Raw genomic sequence first — 21,601 nt, forward strand, 5'->3', positions numbered from 1 at the left:
CCTAGGGATTTTATGAACTACAAGCTCAATAGAAATCAATAGTTGGATATAGCTTTCGAAAAATGTTAACTCAATCTTAGACAGCCTTAAGAGACACATAGCATCCAACATAAAGGAAGCAATAAATCCCAGAGTTTTCTGCCCTGTTCAGACCACATCTAAGATATTATATTCAGTCCAGGAAGCTACATTCTGGAAAAGGCACTAAAAGGTTGAAGAGCTTCTGGAGTGTGACAAGTATGATATCAGCCATCAATCCATCATTTAAGAGCCTACTACATGCAAGGCATTTATACAAGAACAAGAATGAAACAATCCTACCCTTATGGAGCACTCATTCTTCCTAGTAAAACATGACTCCACATATGAATATATAATCACTCCATAAAAGTGAATAAAGCAATTTGGAGATTTAGGCACTAGTATCTAGGGCCCCAAAATCATGCCATGGGAGAAGTGACTAATTCCAATTCAACAAGTATTTTTTCAATCTCTACTAGGTTGTCAGGTACCGAGTGCATTGCTAGGGATACAAATGCAGCAACAACCACGACCACAAAAGGTATCTGCCTCCAAGGAGCTTACCTTCTAACCGAAGGAAGCAATGTGTACACGAATAAGTAAGTAGGAAATACATTCAAAGCTGTTGGAGAAGGGAAAGGACTAAATATTTCAAAATTGGGAAAGATCTCCTATAGGCGGTGGCATTAACTGAGCCTTAAAGGAGGCTTCTCTACAAGAATAGACAGCCTGTGGAAAAATGGGGACAGGAGATGGTATCTCATGATCAGGCAACAGCAGTAGGATAGTTGAACTGGAATAGAAAGTATCAGTAAAGGGGCAGCTAGGTGGCAATGGATAAAGCACCAGCCCTGGATACAGAAGGACCTGAGTTCAAATATGACCTCAGACACTTGAAACTTACTAGCTATGTGACCCTGGGCAAGTCACTTAACCCTCATTGCCCCACCAAAAAAATGCTTGCTAAATAAACAATTATTTTTTTTAATTATCATTAAATGTAATCAACTTGAAAAGATCGACTGCAGTCAGATTAAGAAAGAATTCAGTGTCAAAAGGACTAGTTTTTATTTTCACCTTGAGACAGTAGAGAGCCACTGAAGTTTGTTGAATTCACAAGTAGCATACTCAGACTGTTTTAACCATGTCAATTTGGGAGCTCTTGAAGAAAGTGGGAATGTTTATGGTGAAAGAGAGAAGGTAGATTGGGACACCTTAGGAATGTTTAAATATCTGAAGGACTGTTACCTAGAAGAGGGGTAAAAATTGCTCTACTTAGTGACAGAGGGAAGAACTAGGAGCAATGTGTGGCAATGATAGAAACTCAGATTCAAGTTTAATGTAAGAAAAAAATCTTCACAAAAATCAGAACTATCCAAAGGTGGAATCAGCTTTCTGACTCTCCCTTATTGAGGGTCTTAAAAATTGAAGAAGAAAAAAAAAAACAACTTGTCTCTACAAATGTGAAACCTGAAATTTAGAAATGAAAATTAGTTACCAAACCATGTGATACAGCAAAGGGAAACACTGGAATGGTTGTTGAGACCTACCAATAACTTGATACATTTAAGCATTTCATATCTAGTCTGCGCTTAATTTCCCCTTATGAAATGATAGGGTTGGATTAGGTAGTCTATATATAGCTTTTTCTAGCTCTATAGTTGTAGGAGTTATCTGATTTGTAAGCCCAGTGAGAGAAGCATTAAAATAAGTAAGAAATGAAGGAGGCCACCAAAATATTCTCCACTCACTTGGTACACCTTGGGGTGGAGCAGGAGGGATACCTTCCATAAGAGTCAGAATAGTCTCTGAAATTGAGTAGAGCGGCATCTTGATCTCTGAGAATTTCTTGTCTTGCCAAACAGTCTTGAGTCTCAAAGTCAAAGGGATATCACTTTTATTGGTGACATCATAAGTCAGAATTTTCAAAGTGGCTTCTGATAGGTTGAGCCTTGGCACTACATTTTTCTTATCTTACTGACTGAGCAGCACTTGGGAGAATAAAAAATGGTTCAGGAAGCATTATTTTCACTGTCCAGTCTAACTGTATACCAAGTTATTCATGTTTTGAGAAGAAGAAAAGTGAAATATAGGACAGAGATCATGAAGGTCTGATGAATAACTTAAACAGTAAGGCGAGTCCCATGCATAAGTGGAATAAGTAGCCACAACCTGTGTTATCATTTCAGAGGCACACAAAAAGTATCTTCCCCATGCATGAAATTCTACCATTTGAGATTTATTTCTTTGTACTGAACATCACCCTTTCCCTGCAGTCTTTAAAAATGCACATATTTTCAGGAAATATGTCACTAAAATTTTAGTGTAAATTAATTTATTTTGTGAATGATTTACATATTGATTTATTCTGTGAATTATAAGAGATGTGAGAACACAAAGTCCCTAGGGCACAGAAGAGATACTGAAAGGAAGAATAGGGGACATAGAGAGGATGTGAGGAATACCAAAGAAAAATGTCACAATTTAACAATTTAACAGAACAATTTAACAGAAAGCTCATTCTACTCTAACCCATCACATCTCTATCTGTTCCTTTCCTTTTCCTTAAAAAAAAAAAATAGTTTTTTCACTGTGTCAAAGCAACTATACTAGAATCAAAGAATTTCATAACTGGAAGGAACCAGTCTAAACCTCATTTCGTAAGTAAGGGAAATGAGCTCAGTAAAATGGTGTGATTTGTCCAATGAGGCTAATGGCAGAGCTGGGACCTGAATCCAGATATCGCAAATTTCTGTCCCTGCTTTTCTACTATCCTGCGTTGTTCTCCTCTCTTTCATAAACCTTCTTATAATGATGTTGAATCATTGTTATTGCACACACAGTCACCAAAACAGAACTTAAAATTAGAAGGGACTTTGGTAGGCATTTAATCCACCACATACCCAATGATGACTAGCCATCCACCCTCTGCTTATGGGACATCCCACTACCTCTAGTATAAAAACAACTCATTCCAGTTTTAATCAGCTCTGATGGTTAGAAAGTCTTCCTTAGGGCAAGTGTAAATGTGCCTCTTTGCAATTTCTGCCTATTCCAGGAAGTTTTGAGCTCTGGAACTAAATAAAATCAGTCATTTACAAATACCTTCCATCTCCTTTTGATAGATCTTGTATTTATCTTATTATTTTCGTATTGTCTACCCCCAATGGAATGTGAGCTTCTTAAGGACAGGTACTACCTTTGCTCTTATGTAGCATACTTCACATATATCCCCAGTGCTCCATATAGAGCTTGGCACATAGTACCTAAAAAAATACCAACTCCTTTATTCATTCATTGACTTACTGATAAGGGGACCAAAGGATTATAAATACCTAACTACAAAGAAACTTTACAATCCACTTAATCTAATCATCTCATTTTGCAAGTGAGGAAACTGAGGCCAAGAGAGATGAATGGCTTGCATTAATAAGAAGAAGCAGAGCTATGATGGAACCCAGTAATCTTTCAAAATCCACCACTCTTTTTGGAAAGTTCCATAGGAAGGAACTCCAATAAAAATGAATCAAATGAACCAAGGACATTTATCAAAGAGTATAATTAGAATCAGATAGATTCTTATATGAAAGGTATAGAAAATAACTTCTTAACACATCCCAGGCAACAGGATAAAGAGAAACCTGCATGTCAATGTCTTCTGATGGAATATAAATATTCAACGGGATGGTGCAGAGCACATTAATACTAGGGGATGGCTTTTAAAATGAGCGAGATGTTATCAGCTGTTGATGATTGCAGCAGACAAACAACATCTTAAATGAAATCAACCGTCCTTGGGACTAATAAAAGACACGACAATGACTTGCATCTTTTTGAAAAACATGGCTGAGATGAGAAACTGGCCTCAGATGTTCCCATTCTATTTTATAGATGACATTAGCAATTACTTATCTTCACAGAAATCTGCACAAAGCACACTCAGTGAGCTGCAACCCTGAAAAAACAACTTTTATTTGCCATAAAATTACTTTCTCGGTATGCCCTCATTCGTTTTGTTTTCTTTTGTTTTTCCATTACAATAAAGAAAGGACACACAACATTTACATTACCAAAATGTTTAAGCCAGGCCAGGATATTAAACAATTCATTCAAATAGACAGGGTCAAGACCTTTTTCAGTATTTGATTACCTGCTCAGCATTATCTCTGAAGCCACAAGTCTGGTTTAGGCTTTGCTTCCTATCAGATAAATCATGGACAGCAGGCATGTTCCAACTTAAGTCCGCAGTGAGGGTATTATTATATTCGTTTGCAATATTTCTGCTCAGGTTTCTATGCATGAAACTAATTATTTAAAGAACAGCTATTGAATTGATTGGAGTGAAATACATTTATCTTTCACAATTTGACCAATAGCATTTTCTCCAAGAATCATGCTCCAGACAGAAGGCCTTACTTAAACAAATATGCAGGTGTAGTAACATATAGCCCAGTGGTTCAAAAACAAAAGCACTGGATTTGGAGTTAGGGGTTGTTGTTCAGTCATGTCTGATTCTTCGTGACCCTTTTTTTGTGGGGGAGGCTGGGTTTTTGGCAAAGATACTGGAGCGATTTGTCGTTTCCTTCTCCAGTTCCTTTTACAGATGAGGAAACTGAGGCAAACAGGGTTAAGTGACTTGCCTACGGTCACCTAGCTAGTAAGCATCTGAGCCTGGATTTGAACTCAAAAAGTTGTCTTCCAGACTCCTGGCTCAGCACTCTATCCACTGTACTATCTAGAAGATCTAGGATCAAATCTCTTCCTATTAGGTGACTTTGCACAACCCTCCTTCACTTCAATTCACTGCGAGTCACGACATCACTTCCCTATGTCATGGTCATTTTGGAGAACCAAGGACAAATAACCACAACAACAAGTCCTTACAAGTGAATTCAAGTGATGTCAAGTTAATTAACCTTTCTAGGAGGGCAGCTAGGTGGTGCAAAAGGGGGCCACAAAGAGTCAGATGGGATCAGACAACAATAGGTCAGAGTTACTCTTCATCTATAAAATGAGGGACTTGGACTATATAATCTCAAAGCACCCTTCTAGTACCACATCTCTTATTTGTCAACTCTTCTTCCCAGCTGTGAATATTATTTCCAGTCCACTCTTAGATTGAGACAGAGACAGAGACAGTGGCTCATGTCTAGGAGGCATTCGTATTTGCATATGTTCATTCATATAATTTCATTCATAAGTAATTCTGCACTTAGAAGTCCAGCATAGCCACAGTTACAGGGCAAAACTCTCTACCAATGGCCCAGGGGTTGAGCTCCCAGCCATATGCAAGGAAAGGTCCCTCTCCTGCATGACCCTCCTTACAACCTCATGCCACAAACAAAGGGACACCCAGCAATGCAATATAAGTACAAGTTCAACCACCAGTGTTTATAAGAAATGATATTAAATCCAGCAAATGTAATCTTTGACAGAATAAATGTTTGCAAACAATTAACTGGAAGTAAGGTTGGAGTAGGGCCAACTTGTTTCAGCACTCCTGCACTGGATGAAAGCCCCCAGTCACAAACATCCCAGCTCATCCATTTAGAAGTCATCTCTCAATCTGCAGATGCAGCAGAAATGAGTTGATGCCATGATTGTGCTGTGGCCGTGAGAAGACTACCACCTTTCCTTTGTTTCTTTCTTTGTTCTCCCCAAAACCTCTATCGAGGCAGGGAGAGGAGAGGAAAGGGGTGGGGGGGAGCAACAGGAGGGGAGGGAAGGAGAGGGCAAGGGAGGGAGGGAGAATATTTCATTTGCTTATATATTTTCAGATATTTTGTGTTTGTTTATGTTTCAGATACATTAGTTTGAATTTCTAATAACTTCCTCCCTAGGAATCCAAAACTCCTATAAAATCAGAATTGAATTCTACCTTTCAGGGTCAGAAGGACATTAACCATATTTCACTGGTATGTAACGTGAACAAAAATCTCCCTCTTCTATTTTTCTCACCTTTTTAAAATTTTCTGATAGCCAGTAAAATCAACAAAAACATTCAAATGAAAAATATTTTAAAAATAAAATCCTAGGAATCAGAGTGCAAGGAACCTTAAAAATTATCTATTCCAACCCCTACATTTTACAGGTGCAGAAACAAAAGGCCCAGAAAGGTTACATCAGTCTTCCGTGGTAACACAGTAAGTAAACAGCAAAGAACAGAGCCATAATTATCACATATAAAACTAATAAATCTATTATTGATAATTTGTTAAATTGTATATTTTCCTAATTCTCAGTCTAGTCTTTTCCCCACTATACAACCCAGCCCTCCATCTCTTCCAGAAATTTCCTTTTAAGTTTTTGGCACTTTGCCAACTCAGAGAAAGGCAAACTAGTCACCATAAGTAAAAGGAACTACATGGAAAGCTGCACAAGAAGAATGCCCAGTTGCAATCAGTAAAACAAATTGGGGAAGGATGTCTGTGTTAGCTTTAAGAAAATTACAACAAACACATCCTGTTTGCTTCTTTCCCTTCTTCTAATCTCTTTTTCATCTGTCTGCATTTTTTCAGGTTTTTTTTGATATTTGGGTTTTTTACAGTAAACTTTTTTAGTCACTAAAATCAGTATTTATATCTATATATACATATATATACATATGTATATTTCTGATTCTGATTCATTCTGCATTGCTTTATATAAGTAATAATAATGACCAACATTTTTGTAGTGCTTTATGGTTTTATTGTCTCATTTGAACTTCACAGCAGCCTTGTGAGGTAGGTACTATTATTTTCCCCATTTTACATATGAGGAAACTGAGGCAGAAAAGACTTGCCCAAGATCACACAGCTAAAATTTTCTGACAGCAGATTTGAACTTAGGTCTTCCTGACTTCAGATTCAGCACACTATTCCCTATATCACCTACCTGCCTGTAAGTCTTCTCATATGTGAGTCATTCATGTTTGTCACTTCTTGTTGAACAATAATATTCTAACTTGTTCATGTATTTCAACTTGTTTAGCCCTCCCCCAGTTCACTGGCCCCATATTCTCTGTCTTTTTTTAATGTTGGACTAGATAACCCCAAAGAACCATCCAGCTATTCAGACAGCTACAGCAGCTTGAAAAACTTCTTAAATATAACAACAGAGAACAGAGATCCATGTTTCCAGCCTTGATCTCATCCCATTCCTGGCTTTTTTCTTCCCTGCTCTGGACTCATCTAAATCCATGAGGGTTATCTGTTCAGAATCAGCCATGTGCTTTTTAAAAAGACTTGACATAAGGAGACCATTCAGTAGGCTGTTGAAATAGTCCACATAGGGTGGTAATAGTGTGAGTAAAGAGTGCAAGAGGAGGCAGAATTGACAAGGCTGCAACTGATGATAAATAAGAGTGAAGGGAGAATGAGAAGTTAAAGATAACTGGAAAGTTGTGAACTTAGGTGACCAGGACAGTGGTTCCCTTGGGGAAAAGATGGGTTTAGGAGGGAAAGTAAAGAATTTTTTTGGTTCATGATGACCGTTAGATGTTTATGAAACATCCAGGAAAGGGTGTCTAGTAGGCAATTGGTGACAGTGGACTACAATGAGGGCTAAACCATTAGGTTTGAGGCTTATCTTCAAAGAAATAATGATTGAACCCATGGGACTTATGAGGTCACAAAGAAGAAGTAGAAAATGAGGAGAGAGCCTAGGGCAGAGCATTTGGGATAAATCCATTCATCCATAAAGGATGAATGATGATTCAACAAAGCCTTAAGAGTGGTTATACAGGTAGGAGGGAACCAGGGAGAAGTAGTTCTTCCCAAAGAGCAGGTACTGTATTATCAAAAGCTGCAGAAAAGTCAAGAAGGGTGAACACTAAGGAAAGACCATTTTTTTTTTTTGGCTGGGCAATGGGGGTTGAGTGACTTGCCCAGGGTCACACAGCTAATAAGTGTCAAGTGTCTGAGGTCGGATTTGAACTCAGGTCCTCCTGAATCCAGGGCTAGTATTTTATCTACTGCACCACCTAGCTGCCCCAAGTTTAGTAATTTTTAAAAAAATATTGTTGGTAACACATTGGCTCCTTCTCTCCTACATTTCCTGATTCACCACAGCTTGACAGCACCTCCCCCCTAAAAATTACCTTGCATGTACTTTTTTTACATACTTTGTATATCCTTTTATGTATACAAATTGTTCCCCCAATAGAATATAAGATCTTTGAGGAAAGAGACAGTCTCACGTTTTTGTCTTTGCATACCCAGAGCCTAGTGAAAATGTTTGTTGTTTGACTGATTGATATAGCATATCCATCTCATCTCCTGCCTCTCCATATTTGCACAAACCCATGCCTGGGACACATTCCCTTCAGAATCTTTATCTTTCTTAAAGGCTCAGTTTAGGTGTCACTTCCTCTGTAAGAAGTCCTCTAAAGTCCTCTAAGCACTTTCCTGATCTTTCCAGTTGTTCATACTCACTTGCTCTCTCCTTCAAAAATGGGGTATCTCTCTGTGAATGAGTTGCGTTTCTACCCTTACCTGCTCTGGTAGAATAGAAACACTTACACAGCAGGGAGTGCTTTGTTTTTTGTGGTGTTGTGTTTTTTTGTAGCCCCTAGGATATAGCATAATGTCTTTTACATAAAAGGCACTTAAAATTCATAAATAATAATTTTGTTGAATTGAATTAAAGTTCTAGATAAAATTATTTCTGAAGTTCACGCACTCAATTTGTGAGTTAATTTTGAAGTCCCTATCACCTGAGTCTAAGTCTGGCATTCCTTTGAATGACTAGACTGTCTCCTCTTTAGTTTTCTGGCTCAGCTATTTAACCAGTACATGTCATTCTTCCCTTCTCTGGAGAATTTGCAATCCCTTTCAGTTTATTATAGCATAGATGAATTTCATGAATGTGAAGTTTACATCATCAAATGAGCCACTTGTCATATTGATTTTCTTTCTAATGTAATCCCATTATCTTAGTGATTTGACATGTCCAGGGCTGAATCTCCTATATACTCTCAACTTCTCTGAGCTGCCTGACCTCCCCCATCCCTCAGCAATCAGTGGTGTTGCTCTCCCTCTACCCCACCACAGATTCAATGAAGAACATGTTTCTTTGCTGCATTGCAAGTCTTCCTCTCTGTCCTTCAAGAAATCACCATGATTGACACTACAGAATACATTGTCTTTGCAAGGTACCGTGGAGTAGCAATAAGTTTCTAAAATGGTCCATAATCCAGAAAATCATAATATTGTGTTGGCATAAAATGTAACTTGAGTGAATATGCATCATATCATGCTTTTTCTTTTTTTCTTTTTTCTTTTTTTTTTTTTTTGCGGGGCAATGAGGGTTAAGTGACTTGCCCAGGGTCACACAGCTAGTGTCAAGTGTTTGAGGCCGGATTTGAACTCATGTACTCCTGAATCCAGGGCCGGTGCTTTATCCACTGCGCCACCTAACTGCCCCCTATGCTTTTTCACCAGAGAACAGTTAGTTGTGTTCTATTGCTTAGGAAGAGAATCTATACTAATATGCTTTTGCCTGTCTTTGTTCTTGTTTAAAGTTACTCTTTGTGTACATAATAGCTCACATATAGGATGCATATATAATCATGTACTGTGTCTGCATATATGTACAATATGAGAAGGAGCTGTGATGTCATCAACTTGAGGAAATGTTGGTATGAGAACTTCCTCTACCATACAAATTTCAACTGAGCTCTTTGAGGGCAGGGACTGTTTTGGCTTTTTTGCTTTGTTTTTCCTTGTCTTTGTATCCCTAGTGCCTGGACCATATTTGATGCTTGATAAGTTCTTTAATGAACAAATGAAGGCATGATTTTGCTGAAAAATTCTGGTAGTTGCCTGAGTCACATGAAGAGTAAGTGATTTACTGATGGTCACACAGCTAATAAGTGTCAGAGATGGCATTTGAAGCATTGTATAGATGTTAACAAATCCTCATGAATTAAACCCTAAAAATCTCAAAGAAATTATAGAAAAGTGAGGTTCAGAGATAACACCCCAGAAGAAAGTATACAATAACAGAAAAGAATATGGTGGCAGAGTATATAAGAACACTGGATTTGGAGTCAGGAATACATGTATATAAATCCCATCTCAGACACTTATAAGCTGTGTTAACCTGCGTTAAGTCACTTAACCTCTTTTTGCCTTAGTCTTTACAAAGAAAGACAGATCAGGAAGAAGGAGAAACTTTAAAAAATGACATTTTGAAAATGAAGAGGAAACAATTCTGATGAGGAGGAAAGGAGCAATTGTTGTTTGAAGAAACTGATGCAGAAGTGCTGGGAATTTACTAACTCCTTAAATTTTTTAAAGGATGTATGCAAAAGATTCCAAAGATAAGTAATAGGAGGTAAGCACAAAAGTGTGGTTCAGTCCTCAAGAACAGTGTAAGATAACTGACAAGAAAGTGAAAAGGGCAAGAAGGACTTTTTTTTTTTTTGGTGCGGCAATTGGGGTTAAGTGACTTGCCTAGGGTCACACAGCTAGTAAGTGTTAAGTGTCTGAGGCCGGATTTGAACTCAGGTACTCCTGACTTCAGGGCTGGTGCTCTATCCCCTGCGCCAACTGGCTGCCCAAGAAGGACTTTTTTAAAAATCTACATTATGGGAAAAAGGATAATCAAAGCAGGATAGATGGTCATTGATGAGCAAAAGAAGGCAGAACTGCTCGGTTTTTATTTTGTACTTATTTTCTTTGCCAATGAGACTGTGCCTTTGGACACAGAAGGACAAAACAAATGTAGAATGTTGAAGTCACCAGACTTATGTGAACTGCTTCTTAGGCAGTAAAAAACACTAGCTGTTGTGATCACTGGCCACTGACATAAATATGTGTGTATTTATATATGTATATATAAATATGTATAAACACATATATACATATATTATATACACATGTATGTGTGTGTATGTATGTGGAGAGGGAGAAAGAGATTTGACTATGGGGAACGGGAAAGGTACTTCAGGATTGGAAAGAGGAAAATGTTGGGCCAATTTTCCGTAAAATATTCTCCAAAAATTAGAGAAGGAAACTTGTAAAATATAGGCCAATGAGCTTGACTTTGATTCCTATGTCAATAAAAGAATAGTCAGTAAATATCTAGAAAAGGAAACAGTAATCATGAGAACCAATGGGGCTTCAGCAAGCACAAGTTGGATTAAACTAACCTTATTTTCTTTTTTGTTTTGTTTTGTTTTGTTTTTTGCGGGGCAATTGGGGTTAAGTGACTTGCCCAGGGTCACACAGCTAGTAAGTGTCAAGTGTCTGAGACCGGATTTGAACTCAGGTACTCCTGAATCCAGGGCCGGTGCTTTATCCACTGCGCCACCTAGCTGCCCCCTTATTTTCTTTTTTAAAAAGATTATAGGGGGCAGCTAGGTGGTGCAGTAGATAAGCACCGGCCATGGATTCAGGAGGACCTGAGTTCAAATCCGGTCTCAGACACTTGACACTTACTAGCTGTGTGAACCTGGGCAAGCCACTTTAACCCCCATTGCCCCACAAAAAAAAAAAAAAAGATGATAAAGGTGGTAAATCTGGGAAATGCCATAGTTATAGTTTATATAGATTTACAAAGGATTTAATAAAGTCTCCCATTCTTTTCTTGTAGCAAAAATATGGGCTAGATTATAAGGTGATAGGATGGATTTGGAATCAACCAAATGGTTTGATAGCTTGGAAGGAAGTCTCCAATAAAGTACCTCAGGGATCAGTGCTTGGCCCTGCACCATTTTAAAATTTTAATCAATGACTTATCTATAAAATGAAAATAAATAGCATCCTTATCAATTATGTTGATTTCACCAAGTTGGAGGAGAAATATGCAGTATGACAAAAGTCAGAATCCAAAAAGATCTAGATAGTACAAAACATTGGGTGAAATATAACATGGTATTCATAAGTATAAAAGTAAGAGAGAGAGAGACTGGGAAAATGGAGATGATCCAGAAGAGGAGGGCAAACAGGATAGGGAAAGGCCTCTGTTCATGTTACATGAGTCTTTGATTCAAAGAAATGGGCAAGGTAGGCCTAAAGAAGAGAGGCTCCTACAAGAACTGGGGCATTTGAACACTAGAGCGCTAGCATATGGAGGAAAAACTAGAATTGTTCTGTTTAGCCCCAGAGGGAAGAAGTAGTGGTAATTAGGAGGAAACAGTTGCAAAATAGACACATTTAGGTTTGATTTAAGGAAAATCTTGTAAACTTCCTATTCAAAAGTGAAATGTATGCTTGAAAATGTGCCTTCTTGGGGCAGCTAGGTGGCGCAGTGGATAAAGCACAGGCCCTGGATTCAGGAGGACCTGAGTTCAAATCCAGCCTCAGACACTTGACACATACTAGCTATGTGACCCTGGGCAAGTCACTTAACCCTGATTGCCCCACCAAAAAAAAGTACCTTCATTGGAGGTAAAAAGCTGGCTGTCCATGCCTTAGGTACACTGTAGGACTCATTTTTTGAAAATGAGTTGGATTAAATGGCCTCTGAGGTCTGTTCCAATTCTGAAATTCTATCCTTCTGTGAAGTTGTTGTTTGTCCTTCATTCTCAAAGAGGACCATAACATTAGGGTGATGTCATGACTTGCAGTGAATTGGATTTAAGAGAGGCAGGGCGCCAACTTCACTCTCTTCTCCAGAACCATCTGGGTCCAGGGGCAAATGATACATCAGGACAACTGGAAATGGCCCTAGATGTCTAAGGCAATTGGGGTTAAGTGACTTGCCCAAGGTCACACAGCTAGTACGTGTCTGAGGGGAGATTTGAACTCAGGTCCTCCCGACTTCAGGGCCAGTGCTCTGTGCCACCTAGCTGCCCCCTCCTCTGTGAAGCAGTCTTCAAGCAAAAGTTGTAAGACCTCCAGTGAAAGGGATTTCGCCCATCATCTGAGAGATCACACTCCAAATTGGGCTGCCCCTAATTCTTAGGAGGTTTCTCCCCATATCTAGTCAAAATCTGTGTGACTTCTACCCATTGCTCCTGGTTCTGTTTTCTGGGACCAAGCAGAATGATTCAAATTTCTCTCACATGCCTGTTTTTCAATTATTTAATGATGTCTCCCCTACATCATCTCTTTTTCAAAGTACACATCTTTAATGTCTTTAACCAATCCACATGTACATATGTGTGTATGTACATATGTATTTATGCATACACACATATGCATTACCCAGACCAGGTTCAAATTGGGGAAGAGCCTTTAAGGCATTTCACTTTGTTCCAACAGAGTCCCTACTGTGAATGGATCTTGAAAATAGTCCCTGTCTAGGTCTCCACAATTGTGAGCAAAGGATGCCCATATTTAGTAAAAGCAAAAAGTAACAACACCTAATGACTGTCTATAACCTTTACTACAGCCCATGAAAAATACAAAAAATATAGAAAAGACAATGTGTTTAGAGGAACCCTTTAACAATCAATATAATCCTCTTCCCTTTCAGAAGAATCTCTTCTTTCCCTCAAGCCAGAGATTATCTCTGTGGTTTGTACTCCCTTGATAAGGAAAACAAAATTAGGGCTTTGAGAGACCTATATCATCTGAATAACTCATTCTTTCAGGTGAAGATTAAGGGTTTTTTGATCCCCCATATTGTAGCTTTAATCTCTTTCTGTTCCTCTAGATAAAAGTTTCAGGATGAAGATAAAAGAGATATGTACCATTTTCTGTTCCCCATGAGGTTGGGACTCAGTTTCCTAAGGAACACCACCACTACCACCTCCCAACCTGCTCTATCTCCAAGGCTGCATTCTATTACTTGATGATAAGGATCTTTCTTTTCTGGACATTTGGGTGAGTACACACAACTTCCATGTGACTGCCCCAAGGTAGCCATTACTGGTTCTTGGTGAGTAGGTGGAGAACAGAGGCTCTGTACATATCTCTCTGTCCCATATCTTCAAGGAGCCAGAAGTACTTGTAGTCCTGCTGCTCCCTGGTCAAAAGTGACAGAAAGATTGATGCCGGGGGCAGCTAGGTGGCACAGTGGATAGAGCACCGGCCCTGGATTCAGGAGGACCTGAGTTCAAATCTAGTCTCAGACACTTGACACTTACTAGCTGTGTGACCCCGGGCAAGTCACTTAACCCTCATTGCCCAGCAAAAATCAACAAGATTGATATTTATTTCCAACTGCATTGTTTTTAGAGGCCTGCATGGAAGTATATTACTGACCCAAAACAATCCAAACCAACCAATTCCTAAGCACTTAAGATGCAATAACCCAAGCCAATCTATTAATCTTGTTCAATGAAATACAAAGTTTCAAGCAAAGATTCTTCACCTTAATTGGCTCAAGTTGATCAGGAAACTCCATTGATCATAAAGAACTATGAATCTCTTCAAATCCTGATTGCTCCCATCTTTGGATATTCTCCAGCCCATCAGTATTCCTGCTAAAATGCAATGAAAGAGGGGCAGCTAGGTGGTACAGTGGATAGAGCACCAGCCCTGGATTCAGGAGGACCTGAGTTCAAATCTGGCCTCAGACACTTAACGCTTACTAGCTGTGTGACCCTGGGCAAGTCACTTAACCCCAAATGCCTCACCAAAAAGAAAAAAAAAATGCAATGAGAGGGACTGAACAGAATTCTCCAGATGTAGCCTGACCAAGACAGAGCAGAACAGGACTCTCACCTCTCTCTTTCTGGAGGAAATAGGCCCTGACCAAAGGCTTAAGAGCCTGAGATGCTTTGGAAAAGTTTGGGTTTTGTTTGTTTTGTTTGAATTTCCTGATTCTTGGCCATGGTTCTAATAGCTGAGATTGCTGGGTAAGTAACCTTCAGATAAGAGTGTATCACTGTCTTAGTGTTTGAATAAACATTGGCCAGGGCTTCCAATGAAGAATAGGAATATTTAGACTGAAAATAACCTTTCCTTCATAAATGACTGACTACCAGAGACTGTCTTTTCTATAATTCCTACAGTGGTAGGGTAGGGGACTTGCCTACATTTGGAAATCACCATAATCCTCTCCTTCATTTTGTCCACAGAGCCCTGCTTTTATTTCAGAGCACTGTTATTTTTCTATGTTCTGAATACATTATGCATTGTGTTTTTCTAAAGTTCTTAGAGAACTTCTGTCACACATTTTATTGGGTCTCATTTATTCTAGAAAAGAGTTTTCATTATTAATGAATTTTTGTTACCACTCAGAAGTTTATGTAAATTTATTGTTCTCATGTTCAATGAGGATTATTTTTAGTTTTGACTTAATTAAGTAGCTAAATTAAAAGGGATTTCATCACATTTGGACCTCAGTGTCATTCTTCCTACTCCCAAGTAAATTCAGTTGATTTAAATGACAATTTTTAATAGTCTTTCCTATTATATCTTTTTCAGCCAGGGGCTAAGATTATAGAATCTTTCCTTAACCCTCAATGGAACTCTATCGAAGGGAATTAAAATGAAGTCAGCAAGATTCTTCCTGCCTACTATTTTGCCTTGTAGCTCTAATGTGGAATTGAAAAAAGGGCTCCTAGCATTTCTGCAAAGCTTGGACCCTTTGTTGCTTGTATTTGTGCCTTGGGTCCCTATAGCACTGCCTCCTCTGGAGTCTGTCTTTGTAAGCTCTGCCTAAGGAAGGATTATGTCTGTTTAACTTGATTTTAAAAGTTCTGATCACAGAAGCATGCAATTAGGGTCACAGGAGCAAGGGATTAGAACCAGAAGGCAGCTTAAAGGCAATCTAGGCCAACTTCCTCATTTTACAGATAAGGAAACTGAGGCCCCAAGAGGTGAGCCCTTAAGATTGCAAAGCAAATGACAGAGCTGGCATCTGTATCATTCCTATAAATGCAATCCAGCATACTCTTCACTGTGTTGATATTTTATGAGACAAGGGAGGTAAAGACATAGCTTTATTGCAGTGTGGTCTTTCAGTCATGTCCAAATCTTCATGACCCCATTTGGGATCTTCTTGGCAGAGATACCGGAGTAGTTTGCCATTTCCTTCTCCAGCTCATTTTACAGAAAAGGAAACTGAGGCAAACAGGATTAAGTGATTTGCCAATAAGTGTCTGAGGCTAGATTTGAACTCAGGAAGATGAGTCTTCCTGACTCCAGGCCCAGCATTCTATCCACTGCACCACCTAGTAGCCCTTTGTAACGATTGGAATAATGCCACCTGCTGTATACTTACTGTAGAAGAGTTCTGCCCATGAAGGGAAGGTCTTTGAGGGCAAGACCAGGAGTCAGGAAGTGACGCGGACTAGTGGGAGGAGGAAGGAAGAGACTGGCGCTCAGTCTGGGGCTCTTTCCTCTGGACTCTGGTGGAGAAGGGAGCTAAAAATGTGCTCTCCCTTTAATAGATAGAAATCTAGGCCTTTCTCTCTCTCTTTACCAAATTCTTATTCTCCTTAATAAATGCTTAAAAGTCTAACTCTTGCTAAAGCTTATAATTTATTGGCGACCACTCATTAGATATTTTAGACAGTTTAGCTAGAATTTTAGCCCTTAACAGATGGCTGACCACGAAGAGGAAAGCTGAACCTCACTTCTGATCTTCCGGTTGGGTAAGAAATTTCTCCTACCCTTTAAACTGCTAAGTACTGGCGCACTGTCTGTGTTTTCCCTTTAAGTTTTTTCAAATGGACCTTTTAAACTCCCTAATTACCCTATTTTTTGATTTTAGTCTGTTTAACCAGACAAATGGGAGATAAGATCATGTTAATGCTTTGTTTTTGTGGATTTTCTATTTTTCTTTTTATTTTTGTTAAAAGAGCCAGCAACTTACTCACACAAGGAAATATCTCTCCCTCTCCCAACCATGCTTTTTCAGAGAAACCTGAAGAGATTCCTGCAGCTTTTCCCAGTTCCAACACTAATTGTTGCTCTAATTTTGCATGCCTAGAGGCAATGACCCACCCTCTTGAAGCTTTTAATCCCCTAGCACTTGGAGGCAAAGTGGGGGAAGAGGAATCCAGGCCTGAGTTCAAAATCAAGTCTGATTCAAATTGCGCTGGTCCCTCCCCTCTTCTCCAGACCCCACCCTCTACTCCTCCCATGGCCAAGCCCATTGCTTCCCCTGCCTGGGAAGTCCAGAGAACTGATGCGCATGCTCAACTTTCTCTAACTACATTTGCAGCTTCAGGCTCAGCCCTTTCCCAGCCTGGCTGTGCTTCTGAGGCAACCTTAGAAAACCCTTTAAATTCCAGATATGCTTGTTTTGTTCATAATTTTGCTAACCTGCTTTTGTCTTTAATTAGTAATCTTATAAAGCATTTGTATGGCGAAAAGACTGACAGACAATATAGAGGGGTTCAAGAAGAAAAACTTAAGCCGAATAAGAATGACAATCATCAACATAGTTCAAGACTCCGCTTCTTTTGCCATGGAAGGGTATATATTTTACAGAAATGTAGAAGTAAGCAGCAAGGTATTGATATGAGTATTGGGGATTTTAGATACCGGAATCAAAAGTGTTCTGAATTCATTCAGAGTATTAATGTCAGTTCAGAGGTTACATAGGATTTCTATGCTATTACATATACATTTTGAAATTAATGGTATGGGTTTATTTTCGTAGAGATTTTCCTGCTTTTGAGATTGTGTTTTATACTTAGTTTTAAAACAAGGAGAATATTTGTAAAAGCTTTTTATAGTCATGTGATCAGGTTTATATTTTATAATACTCTTATTAATATTAAGTTCATATTCATTTAGATTTCCCTAGTTTGAATTTCATTGTCTTATTATTCCACGTGTATTTTCTTCTATTCATTCATCTATCTAATTTTGAAACATGGTTTTGATTTCATAATACAATGTTAATTCTAGGAGTATTGTGCTCCCATATTCTGAGTTGTTTGTTTTTGTTATTTTTTCTCAACTGATTATTTGATCAAACTCTTTAAAGCATTTCCCTGGCAAATTGGTTGCCATGGCAAGTATAAATTGATTCTAGAAGTATTATTTTTGATAAGCATATTCCAAAAAAAAAAAAAAAGAGGGGAACATTTGTAAAAGTTTTCTATTTTCAAAAAAAAAAAGTTCTTTGAGATTCTGTTGTGCTTTAACTTGTATTTAAGTATGTTCAGATTTTTCACAAAAGTAATTGTATACTAAGTAAAAAGAGGTATTATTTGAAATTGTTGCATAATTATATATTGTGTTCTGAGTCAAGATGTATTCACATTTTTTGCAATCATTTATTATCCTCAATTTTTAAATCCATATGAGACTTGGATTATGGAAACTTATCATTTAAGACATTAATTGCCTTTATTCTGAGTTATCAGATGCCAGTTGGCCAAGATGCCATCCAATCACAAGAGGAATACATGCAAGAGCAGACACTGAACTGTCACATGAGGGGAGACATGCATGAAGTCAAGGTATGGCCGAGGGAACGGCTTTTGACAAATGTTGAGGTTGGATTCTCTTGGTTTAACATTTTATTTTATTTTTCCCCACAATATTGTACAGATGGCTGGAAGTATTCATCCCACCCATCTCATTTCTACACCTGGCTTCTATGCTCCCTCCTATATGCCTGATGCCATGGACATCTCAATCCCATGTATCTGATTAAGTCTGACTCAGTTTCCTCCAATATGTTCGGTGGCATGGACATATATTCCATCCACCTATTTTAAGCCTGGCATACTGTATGGGCAGTACATATTGCTCAAGTGTGGGAATGCTCATATCCCATCATTTCTCTGTTCTTTTATGGTAACCCCCATAATTATCTCAGGTGTCATGATAAATAACAGTGTTGAATTTGGCCTTGACACCTGTTACCAATTATATTAGATTTTCTAATTTCTCATAATGGCATGAGGATAATTAGGCAGATGATGCAAAAAGTGATGAAACAAAGATAAAAATTATTTTTAAAAATTAATATCGCAGCAATTGTCTTCTCAAATACCCTCCATAAGGGGGGACTATAGTAATATTATAATTTTAAAGAATGGTTCAATTTTTGTTTTATTATATGTTTCATGTGTAACAACTAAGATTCTGAATTCCCTTAGACATGTTTTTGAGAACTTTCATTGTTTGATTTGATTATTGACAAAGCTATTTTAAAGTTGTGTTAAGCTCAATTTTGTAGGAAATTTTCCTGGCTGATTACCAGCATCCACACATCAACCCCTGAAAAGACTTCCATTCCATGACTACACCTAGAGGACATCTGAGAAAAGACTTTCAGAGACTTTAAATGAACAGTTTTGATTTGTTGTTTTTGTTGTTTTTTTCTCTTTCTGTTATAATATACACCATCTGTAATATGTATTCTCTGCAGAGGCCCTCCCTTTGCAAGACCAATGTCAAAGCGTCGGTTCATGAGGACAAAAAATCACCCCTCTGGACAAAACTTTCCTCTCTTCCTTTTCTATATTGTTGTTCACATATTATTAGTTAGCAATAGTTATTATATTCTTTTTACTGTTCCGTCAAGGAAACATTTTGTTTCTTGAGGAACAACAGGGGGGACTGTAACGATTGGAATAATGCCACCTGCTGTATACTTACTGTAGAAGAGTTCTGCCCATGAAGGGAAGGTCTTTGAGGGCAAGACCAGGAGTCAGGAAGTGACGCGGACTAGTGGGAGGAGGAAGGAAGAGACTGGCGCTCAGTCTGGGGCTCTTTCCTCTGGACTCTGGTGGAGAAGGGAGCTAAAAATGTGCTCTCCCTTTAATAGATAGAAATCTAGGCCTTTCTCTCTCTCTTTACCAAATTCTTATTCTCCTTAATAAATGCTTAAAAGTCTAACTCTTGCTAAAGCTTATAATTTATTGGCGACCACTCATTAGATATTTTAGACAGTTTAGCTAGAATTTTAGCCCTTAACACCTTGCAATGTGGTAGGAAGCAGTAGTATCACAATATTCTTCTATGTGATTCCTAGATGCTAACAGTATTACCCCTTTTAGAAGCAGAGGGCATGTGGCCTACTCAGAAAGCAGAGTCCACCAGGACATGTTCTCAGGATCAAAAACTATCATTCAGCCATTGACTTGTTATTCCTGGCTGATTTAATTTTTCCCTTATATTTCTTGATCACCTTTGGCTCATTTTGACCCAGGACCCTACTCCAAGTCCCCCTTGATTCTTAGATATGAGTCTAACTTTCACCTCCAAATTCCTGTTTTGGGTTAAATTTCTTGGCTTGTTACAGTGATACAACATGGTACAGTGGAAAAGGAGCTATATTTGGAGTCAGAGGATGCGAGTTAAAATCTCTACCTTGGCTACTTTTACCTCTGTAGTAACCTTAGGGAAGTTACTTAAGAAGTTTCTTGGTCTCAGTTTTTTCATCTAAAAAAGTAGGACCTGAACTGGATGATCTTTAAAAGCCCTTGCAATCTATGTTCTACTCCCCCTGACTCTAGCTTGAACCTTGGCCCTGACTCTCACCGCTGTATGTCAATTCGCTTGACTGATTGCGCTGAGAATTAATTTAGCCGCATATCAAATCACAAGTCACAGCTATTAGAATTATAAGAACATCAGATCATAGATTTAGAGCTGGAATGAACCTTAAACGCCGTCTAGTCCTCCCCTCCTCATTCTACAGATAAGGAAACTGAGGCCCAAAAAGAGTAAGCTGCTTATTTGCCCAAGGTCACACAGTAGTGAGTGAAGAATGGGAGGAATTGAATTCAGATCCAATAGTATTTAAGACTGCCACATTGTATCTTAACTGAAATCATTTTAAAATCTTATAATCCCTGATTATGCAATAAATAATAGTGATTTAAATGAAATCAAGTCTGCAAAAATATTTTCTTTGGCAAAGCCAACAGTACCTAAATGTAACTTGAAATAACAAAATTTTAAATGGAAAAAAAAAAAAGCAAGTGTTCTGGAGCACATTTACTTCTAAATTCTACCTCATCCCCATCGTTTACCCCCTCCCCCTAAAAAAAATCCTATTCTGCCAATCCTGAATGTTTAAAAGGACTGTTAGGCTGAACAGTGGTCTGATGATGACCCTCACAGAGGTATCTATTCTTAGTCACATTTTCAGAAGGATCAAAGCCACTCTGCTATCTGCTGGTAAATTGTCCATTCTGACTAGCACTTCTGTTAGGTTTCAGTGATAGCTGTCTATTCATGAAAAGCAAAAATATTGCTCTTTTTGAGATTCTCCTGTACTCTCATTGGAGAGCTACAGACAGAAGAAGAAGGGTGGCTTCCCCCGCTTTTTTTTCTAAATGGATGTACCCATGCTGTGTTATGAGCATTGCAGGCTCTACAATAACAGAGAATTTTAGAAGAGGCCTCATGCTTTGAAAAAAAAAACACCAGAAATAACTAAGAAGGCAAATAATACTCAGGTTTGGGTTAAAGAGAAAGCACTTTATGAAAGTGAAGATTTTAGAACTAGACTTTGAGTCACTTCTGCTTATGGCCAAACTGATAATGAGTCAGTGGAAGGGTCAAAATTTCTTCTTCAGCCATGCAGTGTTATCAGAAAAGATAACACTCAAGGAATGGATGACTAACATGAGATTGAACATCTAGTGGAAAGGTACTTAAATAGAAAACTGTTTGATTCTTCATAGGAGACAAATCTATTATGACTTATCAGGCACTAGCTATGGGAAGAAAGCAGTCATAATAATCATTATTGTTCATTTGTTTTTCAGTCCTGTCCAACTCTTCAT

At 38.4% G+C, this 21,601-nt stretch overlaps 1 protein-coding gene across 1 annotated transcript in view; it reads right to left on the bottom strand.

Moving 5' to 3' along the window:
• CNBD1 (cyclic nucleotide binding domain containing 1) overlaps positions 1-1,851 on the bottom strand; it is a 597,705-nt gene extending 595,854 nt beyond the window's left edge. Inside the window, 1 exon segment of the mRNA XM_043992600.1 lies at positions 1,773-1,851. Within this exon segment, the coding sequence (XP_043848535.1) occupies positions 1,773-1,851 (79 nt within the window).
• Positions 1,852-21,601: the final 19,750 nt, after the last annotated feature.

The sequence above is a fragment of the Dromiciops gliroides genome, chromosome 1 (assembly GCF_019393635.1).
Source record: "Dromiciops gliroides isolate mDroGli1 chromosome 1, mDroGli1.pri, whole genome shotgun sequence".
NCBI lineage: Eukaryota > Metazoa > Chordata > Mammalia > Microbiotheria > Microbiotheriidae > Dromiciops > Dromiciops gliroides.